This window comes from Pyxicephalus adspersus, chromosome Z (genome assembly GCF_032062135.1).
Source record: "Pyxicephalus adspersus chromosome Z, UCB_Pads_2.0, whole genome shotgun sequence".
In the NCBI taxonomy this organism is placed as follows: domain Eukaryota; kingdom Metazoa; phylum Chordata; class Amphibia; order Anura; family Pyxicephalidae; genus Pyxicephalus; species Pyxicephalus adspersus.
Window position 1 is genome coordinate 51,632,822 of NC_092871.1, and position 14,806 is coordinate 51,647,627.

Consider the following 14,806-nt stretch of genomic DNA (forward strand, 5'->3'; position numbering starts at 1 on the left):
AGAGGACAGGGTGAAGGTGTCAGCGCTAGCAAAAAAACAAGGGGTGAGTTTACTTAAAAAAAACAAATTTGTAAGTTTATTAAGAGTTTAACATTCACTATCCTTTCTGCAATAAACAAAAAACCTGCATGCAATTTTAAATTGTAAGGTTTAGTTCCGCATTGTCAGTATAGTGTTGGAAGAACAAATACCAATTATGCACACACTCAGTGGCATAGCTTAACCAATGGCCTCTTCACTGCAACTTTGCACCCCATCTACTTGCAGCAGACTCCTAGGTGACAAACCCCTTCCTTAGTGCAAGAGTAGAAAACCTTATTTTGTCTCTGCAGCTATAGGGAAATGAAGTAAGTAGGCAAACCCCACCTATTTTCCCTGATCAGTCTGTAATTGGACTGTAAAAAGAGAAAGAGCACACTTTCTTTCTATCAGTATGTAACACAGGAAGAGTAGAGGACCCTGCCCCAAAAAGCTTACAATCTAGGAGGTGGGGGAAGTAGCACAGAATAGTGATTTGAAGAGGTGGGAATTAGTGAGGGTTTTAGAAGACAGAAGAAGAAAACGGATAGACAAGTTTGAAAGATGGGTTTTGAGTGCTCTTTTAAATGAGCAGAAAGTATGTGTGGAAAGAAAGGATATGTGGGATTGTGTAGTGTAAAATATTCTTTTTAATAGAATGGTATAAGGTGAGACAGGTACGTATAAAAGCTGAGATCTAGGGGCAAATATAGAAATGAATGTTCTGTAACCATCACTACATCAATAAATATATTCTATAATTATGCAATGATCAGGTACCCCCTGGTATTACCCTCTTACATCCCCTCTACAGCAGAGCTGGAATGTGAAAGGAAGAACCAGTAGCCAATCAGTTCATTTGCTGTCAAAGAGAAATCTGATAGGAGGAGGGAAAGTAGTAACAGAGAGATCATCACTTTGCTGTTACTCCTTTCACCATTTCACCAGCCACTCACAAGCTGGTCTAGGATGACCTGGACACAGAGGAAGTGGGATAAATGATGTTGGCAATCAAACTTAGAACATCTAGCAGCAGAACAAGTATCCCAGCTAATTCTCTAGACCAGGGTCGGCAAACTTTTTGGACTACTAGGCCATTTCAGGAGGTCAAGAAGGCACACTAGGCCAGAAGAAACAAGGTGTCCAAAGAAAGGTTTTTTCCAACCGTGACTGCAAGCGAGCAGCCTCAGTCTTCCGCTCATCCGCGGGGTAGTCTTTGTACGTGTGCACATATTGCTTGGCATTGCGTGTGCTTGGCATTGAAATGCCCCTTTAGATTCGACCGCTTGAAGGTGCTGTTGGTGTCCTTGCACACTAAACACAGGGCTCTGTTGCTGCGTTGGACGAAGAATAATTCGTCAGTCCATTCGGGGTTGAAGACACGATGTTCAAGGTCAAACTTCAGGAAAATGGTAGCTGCGCGTTGCTTTTGCTCTTTAGGCATAGTAATTGGGGTTACTGTGCTGGAATTCGATGATATCGATAATTTTGCAGGAAATCGAGATAGCGCAACAATTCAAATAAGCCGGATCCAACAATAAATAACAAAGGGGGCATTAGGCTGTATCTGGCCTAAAGACCTGAGTTTTCCTACCTCTGCTCTAGACTGAAAGTAAATTTTGTTGCAAAATCTGGTTTCGGTATTTAATCTTTTTTTTTCTTCTTTTTTTACAAGAAGTCCTTTTAAAAACTTTTCACTATTAACTAATATGTGCAATCGTTTCCCTTGTGTAAACTGTGGGACTGGGAATAGTAGCCGGAAGTTTTGGCAATTTGCTGGGTGTTTCATAGCAGGGACTAGACACCTTGTTTACCTCTTTCCACAGAGATTTTGCCAATATTTGACCTGGAGAGATTGCAGGATGTCACATTGTCCCTTGAGGACCAAAGGCCAACAGACATTGACTGAGGAGGAGATGAGAAGTTGGCAATGGTTTGACAAAACCCTTTTGTAATGCTTTATAACAGACTGCTGCAGCAGTGCCTATTCCCCTGGTCTGGGGGGTTTTGTCATACACTGACATGGCAACTGAAATTTTTCTGCTGTCACTTTTCTCTCTGCTGCGTATCACTTATGGAAACCCTGTGAACTGCAGCACTGAACTTAAAGGGATTCCCCCTGACTTTACCAAGGTGAGTGATTTGGAGATCATTAGTCCTTTGGAGGGAGAGATGGTCAGTTAATAAAAAAATCTTCTCCAAACAAACTCCTGTCAATGTTAGCTTTGCAAAGCAGACACATGCCTGCCTCCCATTAGGGATGCATGCCAGATCACATGCCTGCCTCCCATTAGGGATGAGGTTCAGGTTCATTACTGCCATGGCTTTGTGGTGAATCCCCTGGGTTCATGAATTCTTGTCTGACCACCTTGCAGATTTTCTGCCATTATTGACAAATGACCTATAATGCAATAGTAATGTTGCCAATGGTCAGCATAGTCAAAAAGTCAAAGATCTGAAGGAAATGATCATCCTGCCTTCTTTCTAAGGTGGGCTTACAAGAGCCTTAGTCTATGTTCACATTGCATGTACCGCTTCATTAAGCCAGGGAGCCACTGCCTCCAGGGAGACTCTACAAGTAGCTTCTCCCCATGGCAGCACTATAGAAAATAAATGGTAGTGAGCAGTACTGGCTGTACAGCTGCCAAATGTGCAGACACTGGCTCTATAAGAAGCAGCGCTGTAGTACAGGTGTCTGAGTGGCTGTCAAGGTGCCAGCCTCCAGGAGCGGTGTGGGATTGCTTGATCCCAAAGCAAGGTGTGAACCTGCCCATACTGCTATTGTGTGCTGTGTTTGAGGAGCATTGATAATTTTGTATAGGGAAATATGCTGTGCTTTTACATGTGGCATTAGTCCCCAGTTTTACCATAAATTTAATGCTCCCTTATAAACCCTGCATATATTCCAAGCTCTCCAAGACTAGAGAACATCTATCATGGGTGAACCTGGGTGTGGGTGGTTCAGCAAACCTGGAAAGCATTTCTTCAAAATTATTTACTATTTGTTGGCAAACGTTGTCAATCCTGAATTAGATCCATTGCAGATATGCTGGATTACCCAAATTCATCCATGATAGTCTATCGTCTCCATCCTAGACAGCTTTAATAAATCAGACTCATTGACTTCAATGGAGTTTGCAAATTTGAACATGCAAAACTCTATGTGAACTAGATTAGCTCTTCCCTATCCATTACACTACTTTTGAACCTTCAAGGAGTGTTTATGCAAAAAAGCCCAACTGGTTATAACATTATGATGGGCACAAATGGGAGCTCTAATTGGTTCCTGACAGCACAACTTTTATTGTGTCCCTCGTTCAGACTACGGAATGCAAAGATGAGGGAAAATGACCACACAAGTCCTATTTGTTCACTTATTTCACATACTTTATATCCAAAGATAATAATTGTTTTTGAAGTTACCAGAAATATTGGGAACTTTGTTATATGGTCATTTTGTATAACTAGATGACTGAAGTTTTGTCTAAAAGGCTCAGTAAACCCAAATCTACTTGTAAAGGGGGGTGATGAGCAGAATGCAAAGTTTGGAACCCCATAGCAAGCATGCAGGACAAATTCTACACCAATGAGTAAATTCTCAATAGATGTATGATTTTTTTACACCACCTTTGCTGTTTGTATTGTTCTGTAATGTTTGGAAAGCAACCAGACAAACTAACATGATTGCATTCTTTTTACAGATCAATGGACCTTGGAACATTTATTTTAGTATTATCATAGGAGGAAATTAAACTTAAAGATAAAGAAGTAGCATACATCTTTTCAAGAGTTTCTGCAAATGAGAAGGAGGCAAATATCAGTGTATCCTACAATTCGTAAGTTCCCAACATAGGAACAGATGCAAACCGTAGCTGAATGAATGTTCATCATAAACATGGAATGTGCTTGTACAAAGCACCAGGCCTGGCTGGTTAAAGTCTGTATTGAGAAATGTGTGACAATGCGCCACCAGGGGGTACTGACATTCTAGTGCAAGTCAGTGAGAATAGTTATCAAATATTAATCAAATATTATCTCCTAAATTGTAAGCTCTTCTGGCCTGGGTCCTCTCTTCCTCCTGTGTCACTGTCTGTATCTGTCATTTGCCAACCCTATTTAATGTACAGCGCTGCATAATATGTTGGCGCTATATAAATCCTGTTTAATAATAACAATAATAATAGAACTGATGATAAAGTTTGGGTTTGCTTTAAGATAGACTTTATTGAAGGTGTATGGAATTGTATGAGGAGCAACGGGGCCCAGTAAGGTCACCCTGTGCAGTAGTCATGAAAATATTTGGGGTGCCCCTAACCATTTCCCATTTATTTCAGGTTGTCTGTAGAAGGAGTTGAAGTCACTTGTAAAAGGATGGGACATGGCGATTTCTGAATGGTAAGATGTTTTATAATAACTTTTTTAACATTGGACAGAATGGGTCAGATTCTCATCTTTTATTTAACAGGTGATAGGAGGTGGCAATGCTGCCACGCATTTTATTCGGATGCTTCAAACAGCATCCTCTACCTACCTCCCTCTCTTCACCCTGTCACTCTTCCTCTCTTTTTGCTGTCTTCTCTCTCCCCATCCTCCTCTTTCTGTCTCACTCCACTATTCCTCTCTCTCCTTTCTTTTCCATCACTTCTCCCCACACTCTTCCTCTCTCTTCTTTTCTCTCCCTGGCTCTATCCTTCTGCCCTCTCTTCTCTGCCCTCTTCTTTCTTGCTCTCTCCAACCCCCTCACTCACTCTGCATTGCCTTTCCCTATCTCTCCAACTCTTCTTTTCCTCTCTCTCTCTCCACTCCCCCTTCTCTCTCTGTTTGTCTCTCTTTCCTCCCTCCCCCTTCCTTTCTGTCTCCTCTATCCTTCCCTCTCTACCTCCCACTCGTTATGCCCTATAATTTCCATTGTATGTCTCTTTCTCTCTTCCCCTCAATCTCTTGCTGCACTCCCTGCCTCTTTCTTTCACCCCTCTCTGCCCCCCCACCCCCCCTCAATTCTCCATCTTTCTTCCCATTTCTCTCCACTCTTTTTCTCCCCTCACCTCCCATCTCTATCTTTTTTTGTTCTTGTGGAACCTTTTTCTTGGTGTGTTCTGTCAAAATCAAAGGTTGATGGTTTGCAACACAAGCTAGCTGGCCTATGAGACCAAAAAGTATCCATCCTGGGGAGAGGAGAAGACCAGTGGACAGCACCCACTATGCTTTCCTTGATAGAAATCACAGTTGTTGTTCCTTATTGCTTGTTTATACATGAAAAATGATGGAGGATTGCTGGACACATTTCACACTATTTTCTGAGGTATTTATGTAGCTTTACAGGCTGTCGCCTCTCCTGGATGTCTAATGTTTGACAAAAGGAACCTAGGAGCAGTAAAATGCCATTAGTCTAAACATGCCTCTAAATTAGGTGCCTGCATTGGTCTTCAGTTTTCAGACTTTGAACCTTTTCTGCAAATAAAGAAAAATACAGTTGATTTGGCCAGACATTTTGCCCCTGTCACTTGTATTCCTTTGGTAGTCTCATTAGTTTTTGTCCCATCTCATTAGTTGTGCTTTTGTTCTTATATTTTCAGCTGGTCATCCTATAATTAACTCCTTTTTTCCTTCCCAACAAGCAGCAAACATTAAAATTTATTGTTAGGACTTTGGGATAAAAGTTTGTAAACTGAGTGAATAAGCTGATGTATTAATATACATCTCTTTACATTTGTATAAGTGTATATGTATATAATCAAGTATAAACTAAGAATCTTTTTGACCTGAGAATCTTGGTTTGTTATTTTGGTCCCTCCAATAGATGACACTGAATCCATGTGTATAATGAACTCTTGCAGTGCAGTTTAATAATAAAGAGTTTGTTACCCATTTTACATGAGGATGCAGCACCATCTAATGTACAAATGATCATTTATGAACAAGTGACCCATCCTGGAAAATAGAGCTCATGTGACTTTTTTTCCTTAATAAATATTTTAAAAATACCATGTCATGGATTTATTTATTCACATTCGTTTAATTTACATATTTCTTCTTCTTCTTCTTCTTAATACTATTATTTATATTAATTTTAATAATAATAATAAACAGGATTTATATAGCGCCAACATGTTACCTAGCGATGTAGATTAAATAGGTATAGCAAATGACAGACTGATAAAGACAATGACACAGGAGAAGGAGAGGACCCTGCCCCAAAGAGCTTACAATCTAGGAGGTGGGGGAGTATCACACAATAGGAGGGGGAATATGGAATGGAGGGATGTAGTGAGAGTTTTTAGAGACAGAAGAAGATGAGTATGCAAATTTGAAAAGATGAGTTTTGAGTGCTTTTTTAAAGGTGCTGTAAAAAGGAGCCAGCATTTTAGTTGATTATTGTTTTAGTTTTTTAGGTTAGTTTTTTTTTAGGTAAAATAGGTAACTCAGTTTATTCTTAGATTAGTTTATATTTAAGAAGATACAGTAGATAGAATAAATTTTGCTGGTAAATTAGAACATTATAGCAGAGAAATAAACACATTTTTCTGTGCCCACCTGTCTAATCCATGATGAGTGACAACAGAGCTTGCACATAGCAGGAACACGAAAGTTGTATTGCAACATGATTGCTAATTGTTACTACTTAGCTAAACACGTTGTGAAAGAGCCTTAGTCACATTTAGTTCTTATTTACGTAAAATGGACCTAAACTGAAAAAACAAAAAACCATCAGGAGGTAGACATGCAATGTCTCTTTGTCAAATTAAAAAACTCCTGGGCTACTGGTGGTTTCTTGTAAGCTCTAAACTACATGGCACATTTGTCTCACACACAGAGCCATCCGTCAAGGATAACGTAACTCCTGTGCACATCCGGGGTTACATGATCCAACCAGTGAGAAGGATCAACATCTTCACAGAAGCCAGCGGTGAAGACGGCACCTTCCATGCCTACAGCGATGTCAGTTCCTGACTTTCCAAAACTGCAGGGCAACTGTTGACAGGTAAGTATGTGCAATAACCGATAAAAGTGCTGTGTACACTTTCATGGTTATGGAAGAAGCTCACCACCCACCCACAAGTTTAGTTCCTCCCTTAAGGTGCGTACACACTTCCAATTTTTATCGTTCCAATCGAACGACGAACGATCGATTGGGCAAAAAATCGTTGGTAAAAAAGTAACCAACGACGCCGACGAACGAGGAAAATTGTTGGAAACGAACGACCGGACCGGCGGATCGGATTGGGCGACGATCGTTGAACATCGTTCGTGTGTACGGTCGTTTGTTGATCGTCCATGTTCAGAGCATGCGTGATGAACGAACGTCCGTTCACTTTCCTGTCGTGCACATAGTTCCTCTATCGCTTAAACGATCGTATCTATTGTGTGTACAATATCTACGAACGATCGTGTCGTTACCTCCATGTGCAGGATCGGTGCTATACGATCGTTCATATATATCGTGCAGGAACGTTCGTCGTTCGTTTTCCGACGATAATAATTGGAAGTGTGTATGTAGCTTTACTCCTTTGTGTCCAATTATTGGAAGTATATATTTGTTAAAAAATATCATACTTAATAATATAAGATTAATATAAAATAATAATAATAATATAAAATAAAAAAAAGTTTGTAGTTTGTGTTTTTATTGGCGTATTGGTGTAAATCCCCATACAAAAGTCAGGTAAACATCAGATCACTAAAGCTAGATGAACGAATGATTGGCCATTCTTTTTTATGGAGAGAGGAGGGGGAAGGACGAGCAAGTAGCACCCCACTATGTTCTCCCCTATAGAAGTGAAGAGTGGTCATTCCCGTGCTGTCATTTATAGACTGAGTGGTAAAAACAGGCGTAACAGGGCAACACATCTTTGATATAGAAAAAGCAATACGCTACATTGAAATCAAAACAAAGCTAAAGCATCCTGCGAAACCTGCCATATGCAATAAATGCAAAGCTTTAGCAGTATATTTCATACATTTTTGGTAATTGTTTAAAGCAGTGGAGACTACAGTTTTAGCCTAACAATAAATTTGGAGTTACTAATGAAAGGTTTACCTGAAAATCAATGTTGATGTAATTGACTCTTTTTGTACAAGCTGGTGCTCCCATGTTTGTAGGCTTAGTAGTGGGCAGGGTGTAGGATGAGTGGTGGTGGTCAGGGTGTAGAATGAGTGGTGGGCAGGATGTATGAGAAGTGGTGGGTAGGGTGTGGGCTGAGTGGTGGGCAGGGTGTGGAAGGAGTGGTGGGAAGGGTGTAGAATGAGTGTTGCGCAGGGTGAGGGAGGAGGGGTGGGCAGGGTGTAGGATGAGTGGTGGGCAGGGTGTGGGCTGACTGGTGAGCAGGGTGTAGGATGAGTGATGGGCAGGGTGTGGGCTGAGTGGTGGGCAGAGTGTAGGAGGAGTAATGGGAAGGGTTTGGGATGGTTTGGGAGGAGTGGTGGGGAGGGTGTAGGAGGAGTGATGGGCAGGGTATGGGCTGATTGGTGGGTAGGGTGTGGGCTGAGTGGTGGGCAAAGTGTAGGATGAGTGGTGGGCAGGATGTAGGACGGAGTGGTGGGCAGGATGTATGAGGAGTGGTGAGCAGGGTGTGGGCTGAGTGGTGGGCAGGATGTATGGGGAGTGGTGGGCAGGGTATGGGCTAAATGGTGGGCAGGGTGTAGGCTGAGTGGTGGACAGGGTGTAGGATGGGTGGTGGGCAGGGTGTAGGATGAGTGGTGGGCAGGTGTGGGCTGAGTGGTGGGCAGGGTGTAAGATGAGTGGTGAGCAGGGTGTAGGTAGAGTGGTGGGCAGGATGTATGAAGAATGGAGGGGAGGGTGTTTGAGAAGTGGTGGGCAGGATGTACGGGGAGTGGTGGGCAGGGTGTGGGTTCAGTTGTGGGCAGGGTGTGGGATGAGTGGTGGGCAGGGTGTAGGATGAGTGGTGGGCAGGGTGTGGGAGGAGTTGTGGGCATAGTGTAGGATGAGTGGTGGGCAGGGTGTGGGAGGAGTGATGAGTAGGGTGTGGGCTGAGTGGTGGGCAGGGTGTGGGCTGAGTGTTGGGCAGAGTGTAGGATGTGTGGTGGGCAGGATGTAGGACCAGTGGTGGGCAGGATATGGGTTGACTGGTGGGCAGGATGTGTAAGCCGTGTACCGGGGGCTTTCTAGGATACAGCGAAGTCACAGAGAAGACAACACGGACGCCAGCTCATGTAAAACAGAACGTACTTTACTGAGTAATATAACAATGAACAAAACTCCAAATATAAAGACAAAGAAAATTACATTATATACACTCAGCCCAGAGGACAGCACAGCGCCCTTTTTCAAAATTGGTTCTTATGACCTGCCACACACATAGACCCTAACTTACTAGCTACTGCAGGTCTAATCTCAGTCTCTGGTATTTCAGGTGCCAATTCTATAATGCGGTGCGTGCACGATTTTACTGACCCGGGTCTTGTTCTGGATCCAATGATGTCTTTAAACTGAACAACAGCAACAAGTCTCTTCAGCAAACATGAGGTCCTGCAAGACAGACAGCGCTCCGTTCCTCAGCTCCTTTCAGCCTTTCTGGAAAACAATCCTTTTCCTCTGGACAGGGAGGCCTGGAACGTACGAGGATAGTGGAAGGCCAGCATGACTGAGCAGACAGGAGGGGAGACAGCAGAGGGTTAATGGTTAGAAGTGATACGTGCAAGGAAACGGAAAGGGGAGGGGATGGGTGAGACATAGGGAGGGGTGGATAGGTGGAGCGATAGGAGTTAAAAAGGTTGGGAAACGGAAGTGGAGCCCTTTTCTACAAGAGACAGCAGGAAGGGTGAAGTTGTTGCTGCAAGGGAGGAGGTGGGTAGTCAGGTGGAGCAAGCGTCGGACATGGAGCAGCGGGAGACCTCTGGCGTTGGGACGGTTTCTGGAATTGATCAGGTGAGTGTGGGTGATGCAGCTAAGGGGGAAGTCTATGTTTGTTTTGAAGGCCTGCTGGGGGCTCATTTAAAACAAGAAGTGAGGAAAAAGATTTGGCGTGGTGAATTTGTGGATATATTTTCCTTGTTGCAGCTGGAACGCTTTAACCTGGACCATGGAATGGGTGAGTGGAAAAAGGGTGAGGAAGAGCAGAGGAGGGTACGGTTGATTCCCAGGACATTTGCCAACTGGCTGCAGGCTTTTGCCATTTTGGCCAGTGTTATTGGGGAAAAGGCGCCGGAACATTGTTCGGCGCTGTTCTGTTATCTGGACGCTACCGTATTGGGGAGGCCTATAGGGTTTTATGGGGGGTTGGCGTGGCTGCGCTACGATGAGCAGTTTCGGCAATGTAAGGCAGTCAGGCCGTCTATCTGGTGGGACCACAAGGACATCAGTTTGTGGATGAAGTTGATGACGCCGGCGAGAGTGGTAAGTTCGCCCTTTCTCGGGGGGGCGGCCGGGGGTCAGTTTGCCACGGATTCCCCGGTCCTCAGAAAGAAAGGTGTATGCTGGCAATTCAATGAGGGCACTTGCCGTTTTGGGGCAGCCTGACGCTTCCGGCACGAATGTTCCAGGTGTGGCGGGGCCCACGGTCTTGCCCGTTGCTTCAGGCACGGAAAAGGACGCCCGGGCGACTTTGCTAGTAAAAGGGAGGACGCCGGTGATGGTAGAAAGGATGGCCCCCTTTCTAAATAGATATCCGGACAGGGCCGCGCCGCGTTTGCTGGAGCTGGGTTTTAAGGAGGGGTTTCGGATTCCTTGCTCGTTGGGGGCCCCGCCGCCCCGGGTGCGGAATCTGAAATCCACATTGGCCCGTCCTTCGGTTGTCACAGCAAAATTGGCTAAGGAGGTGGAGTTGGGTAGGATGGGGGGGCCTTTTGCGAAACCTCCAATAGAGGGTTTGGTGGTGTCTCCTTTAGGGGTGGTTCCTAAGAAGGAGCCGAACAAGTTTCGGCTCATCCATCATTTGTTGTACCCGCATGGGGGCACGGTTAATGCAGCCATTGATCCGGAGTTATGCTCTGTGTCTTACGCTTCATTTGACTGCGCCCTTAAGTGGGTGCGATGTTATGGGAAGGGTGCGCTGTTGGCAAAGGCTGATGTTGAGACGGCGTTTAGGTTGTTGCCGGTTCACCCAGAGAGCCAGCGTTTCTTGGGGTGCGTGTGGCAAGGGGCGTTCTATGTGGATAGGTGTCTGCCCATGGGCTGTTCATTGTCCTGCGCACTTTTTGAAACATTCAGTTCCTTTTTGGAATGGGTAGTGAGGGATGTGACGGAAGTCCCGTCCATCATTCACTATTTGGATGACTTCTTGTGTATTGGCCCGGCAAATTCCTCGGTTTGCAGGGTGCTGTTGGGATCGCTGCAGTATATTGCGGAGAGGTTTGGTATTCCATTGGTGGCGGACAAGACAGAAGGGCCGGTGTCGGCGCTGGCTTTCCTTGGGATTGTGATTGACACGGAGGCCATGGAGTGTCGATTGCCGGAGGAGAAGTTGCGGGGACTGGTGGAAGAGGTGGTTCGGGCAAGCAGTTGAAAAAAATTGCAGCTGAGGGCCTTGCAATCCCTTCTAGGTAAGTTGCACTTTGCGTGCAGAATCATGCCTATGGGGCGGATTTTTGCTAGGCGGTTGGCTGCTGCTACCGCGGAAATTCGTCACCCAACGCACTTTATTCGGCTGAATCAAGAGCTCCGGGCGGACCTGGTGGTGTGGCGGGAGTTTCTAGAGGGCTACAACGGGCGCTCGGTGTGGATGGATGGGCGGTTGTCAGTGCGGACCTTGAGCTGTTCACGGACGTGGCTGGGGGTGTCGGGTATGGGGCTTATTTGCAAGGTGAATGGAGTGCGGAGGCCTGGCCAGCTGAGTGGGTCAAAGCGGAATTGACGTCTAATTTGGTGGCCCTCGAGCTGTTCCCTATTGTGGTGGCACTGGAAATCTGGGGTCCCAAATTGGCGAACAGGAAGATTCGTTTCTGTTGTGACAATATGGGGGTGGTTCAGGTTGTGAATTCTTTTACAGCTTCATCAGGGCCAGTGATTCGGCTGATGAGCCATTTGGTGTTGAGATGCTTGCGGTTGAATATTGCGGTGGGGGCGGTTCATGTGCCGGGTGCTAAGAATAACATTGCGGATGCCTTGTCTCGTTTTCAGTGGGACCGTTTCCAGCTATTGGCTCCAGGAGCGGCCCGGCACGGAGTCGGTTGCCCCCCAGCGTTGTGGAGGATCGCCTTGGATTCTTAGCGGGTATGGTTCGGCGGTCTGTGAGTCCTTCTACGTGGGCTGCTTACTCGGCTGTGTGGGTGGAGTGGTTTCGTTTTGGTTCTCAGTTTGAAGGGGTTGATGGGGATTCTCATGGGTTGAATTTGTTATTGTCTTTTTTATGTTGTAGTTTTGCGGCGGGAGTGTCCGTTTCGGTGGTGAACCGTAAGCTGGTGGCATTGGCGTTTTTGTTCAAGTTGTTGGGGTGGACGGATGTCACAAAAGCTTTTGTGGTGCGGCAAGTTTTGAAAGGTTAAAGAAAGGGACGCAAGGTTGGGGATCGTCGGAGGCCGGTGTCCTTTGCGGTGTTGCGGGCGGTGTTGGGTAGGTTGCGGGAGGTTTGTTTATCTGAGTTTGAGGTGCTGCTGTTTAGGGTGGCTTTTGTTTTGGCATTCTATGGTGCCATGCGGATTGGGGAATTGGTGAGCCCGGCGACTCGGCACCCAGGGGGGCTGCAATGGCGGGAGGTGACTTGGCGGAGGAATAGTGTTAGTTTGTGGATTACCCGGTCGAAGACGGATCAGTTAGGCAAGGATTTTGGGGTGGACTTGGCATGGGTTGACAGGGGTGTTGCTTGTCCGGTTGCTGTGGTGGAAGATTTTTTGAGGGTCCGGCCGGTGGGAGAGGGCCCTTTCCTGATTCATGAGGATGGGAGGGCATTGTCTAGGTTTCAGTTTTTGGCGGTGTTTAGGAAGTGTTTGAGGGCGGAAGGTTTGAATGACAAGGAATTCTCGTCGCACTCTTTCCGTATTGGAGCAGCCACGGAGGCGGGTAGGTGGGGCCTGAGCGAGGAAGTAATTAAGAAGATTGGGGGTTGAGAGTCTAGGCAGTTTCGACTTTATACACATATAGTCCACATTTGGTTGTGCGGTAAGTCACTCGGCAGTTTGTTGGCTGGTCGTGGTGGGGGTAGGGACTAGTGGCCCAGGTGGTTTCAATCCCCCCCACCCCCTTTTTGGTTTCTTATTGGATGGTTGGTGAGGGTACAATGGGGGGAAGGTTGGTTTTGAAGGTTTGTTTTGAAGGCGTGCATTTCATCCTGTTTTTGTTCCAGGTGTTTGTCCCGGTCTGGTCTGGATCATAGGCGATTCTTATGTGGCAAGGGGTGCACGACGAGCGGCTGTTCGTCCGGATGGTAGACAGCTTGGCATCCCTCGATCTGCTGGGTTGGTTCGATGGCTCAGCATTCCGGGCCTTCAATGGCGGGGGGTTCTGCCGGAAATGGATCGTTTTATAAGGTTGGACCGGGTGCCTGATGTGGTGGTGTTGCACACTGGTGGGAATGATCTGGGAGATAGGCCGGTGCGTGAATTGATTCGGGATATTAAATGGGATTTTTGAGTACCAGGTTTAAGCAGTTGGTGGTGGTTTGGTCAGATATGGTGGGTAGGTTGCATTGGAGGGGGTCCCGGTCTGTAGAGCGTTTGAATAAGGCCGGAAAGAAGCTGAACAAGGATGTGGGCCGCTTTTTTGTTCGAAATGGGGGCTTGGTGGTGCGGCATCGGGATCTGGAGGTGGAGACGGGGATGTTTTTGGGGTCTGATGGTGTGCACCTGAATGATGTGGGCATGGATTTGTGGTGTCTGGGCTTACAAGAAGGGATACGACGGGCACTGCAGGTGTGGAGGGGCGCACAAGAGTGAGGGGTCTCTCTTGTGGCCCTGTGGCGGTTGAGGTCCTTACAATTTAAAAAAAAATTTCATGAAAAACAGTGGATCACTTTTGGTACAGAAATCTAGACCTCAGTGTAACGCTTAGGTGGTTAAGGATAAAAGATCCCTTGTTGTTATTAGGATTTTATGTTTGGAATCAAGTATCTGATATGTTATGGTAATTTGGTCTAATATCAGCTCTCAGGGTACCTTAAAAATGTCAAGTTTCTTCAACAATCAGTGTGGGATATATGAAGATTTCTACATTGGGATAATGACAGCAGTATGAACACAGACAAGGTCCCATGCTGCTGGTTTACAAAGGGAAGGATTATTTCACAGTACAAGGTGGAACAAGACCACTCTTGGGGCGCTCACACGTAAGCAAAATCCCATTATTATTTAATAAAATAATTTAACATTAAAGCCTTGTCCAATTTCTTTACACATTTTAACCCTTTCAGGGAATGAGTAATGGGTTTTATGTACCCCTGAAAGGGTTAAAAGTAAAACTTTTATAAATGCTGTAAAAACTTCTTCAACAGTCATATTAAATGCACATTTGTTGTCATCTTCCTCCTGGTCTAATGAAGAATTCTGTGATGGACATTTACCATTATTGATGTTACACACACATATTGGTACTGCTTCTGTTCATGACACAGCTGGTAAAGCAGTATATTTAACAAATGTACTAGCTTTTAATGTCATTCCAGCAAGGCAATATTTGATAAAAACAAAAAAACTGAGACATATGTGTTTTGTTAGCTACTTAAACTCCATTTCACAAGAAAGTTAATGTCAAAGATATACTGGCTGAAGAGTCAATCAATCATATCAATAATGTTTAAAGGCTGTGAAACTTAAAAAAAATCCACCTGGTCTTTTGTAATAATCCCCTTGGTAAAGACCTCATCTAATAATTTTGAGAATTGTTGTTGAAAGGTAATAA

General features: G+C 45.2%; 1 protein-coding gene across 1 annotated transcript; it reads left to right on the top strand.

Moving 5' to 3' along the window:
- Positions 1–1,881: 1,881 nt before the first annotated feature.
- On the top strand, positions 1,882–13,007 carry LOC140343719 (uncharacterized). The gene is made up of 5 exons (XM_072430579.1): positions 1,882–2,151; positions 3,720–3,854; positions 4,353–4,413; positions 6,833–7,000; positions 9,390–13,007. Exon 5 carries the CDS (start codon positions 10,464–10,466, stop codon positions 11,478–11,480), a length of 1,017 nt encoding a protein of 338 aa, XP_072286680.1. The 5' UTR covers positions 1,882–2,151; positions 3,720–3,854; positions 4,353–4,413; positions 6,833–7,000; positions 9,390–10,463; the 3' UTR covers positions 11,481–13,007.
- The last annotated feature ends 1,799 nt before the right edge of the window (positions 13,008–14,806 follow it).

Bases quoted from the DNA above. Each gene is read 5' to 3' on its own strand.
- LOC140343719 (XM_072430579.1), top strand. From the start codon at position 10,464: ATGAGGGCACTTGCCGTTTTGGGGCAGCCTGACGCTTCCGGCACGAAT.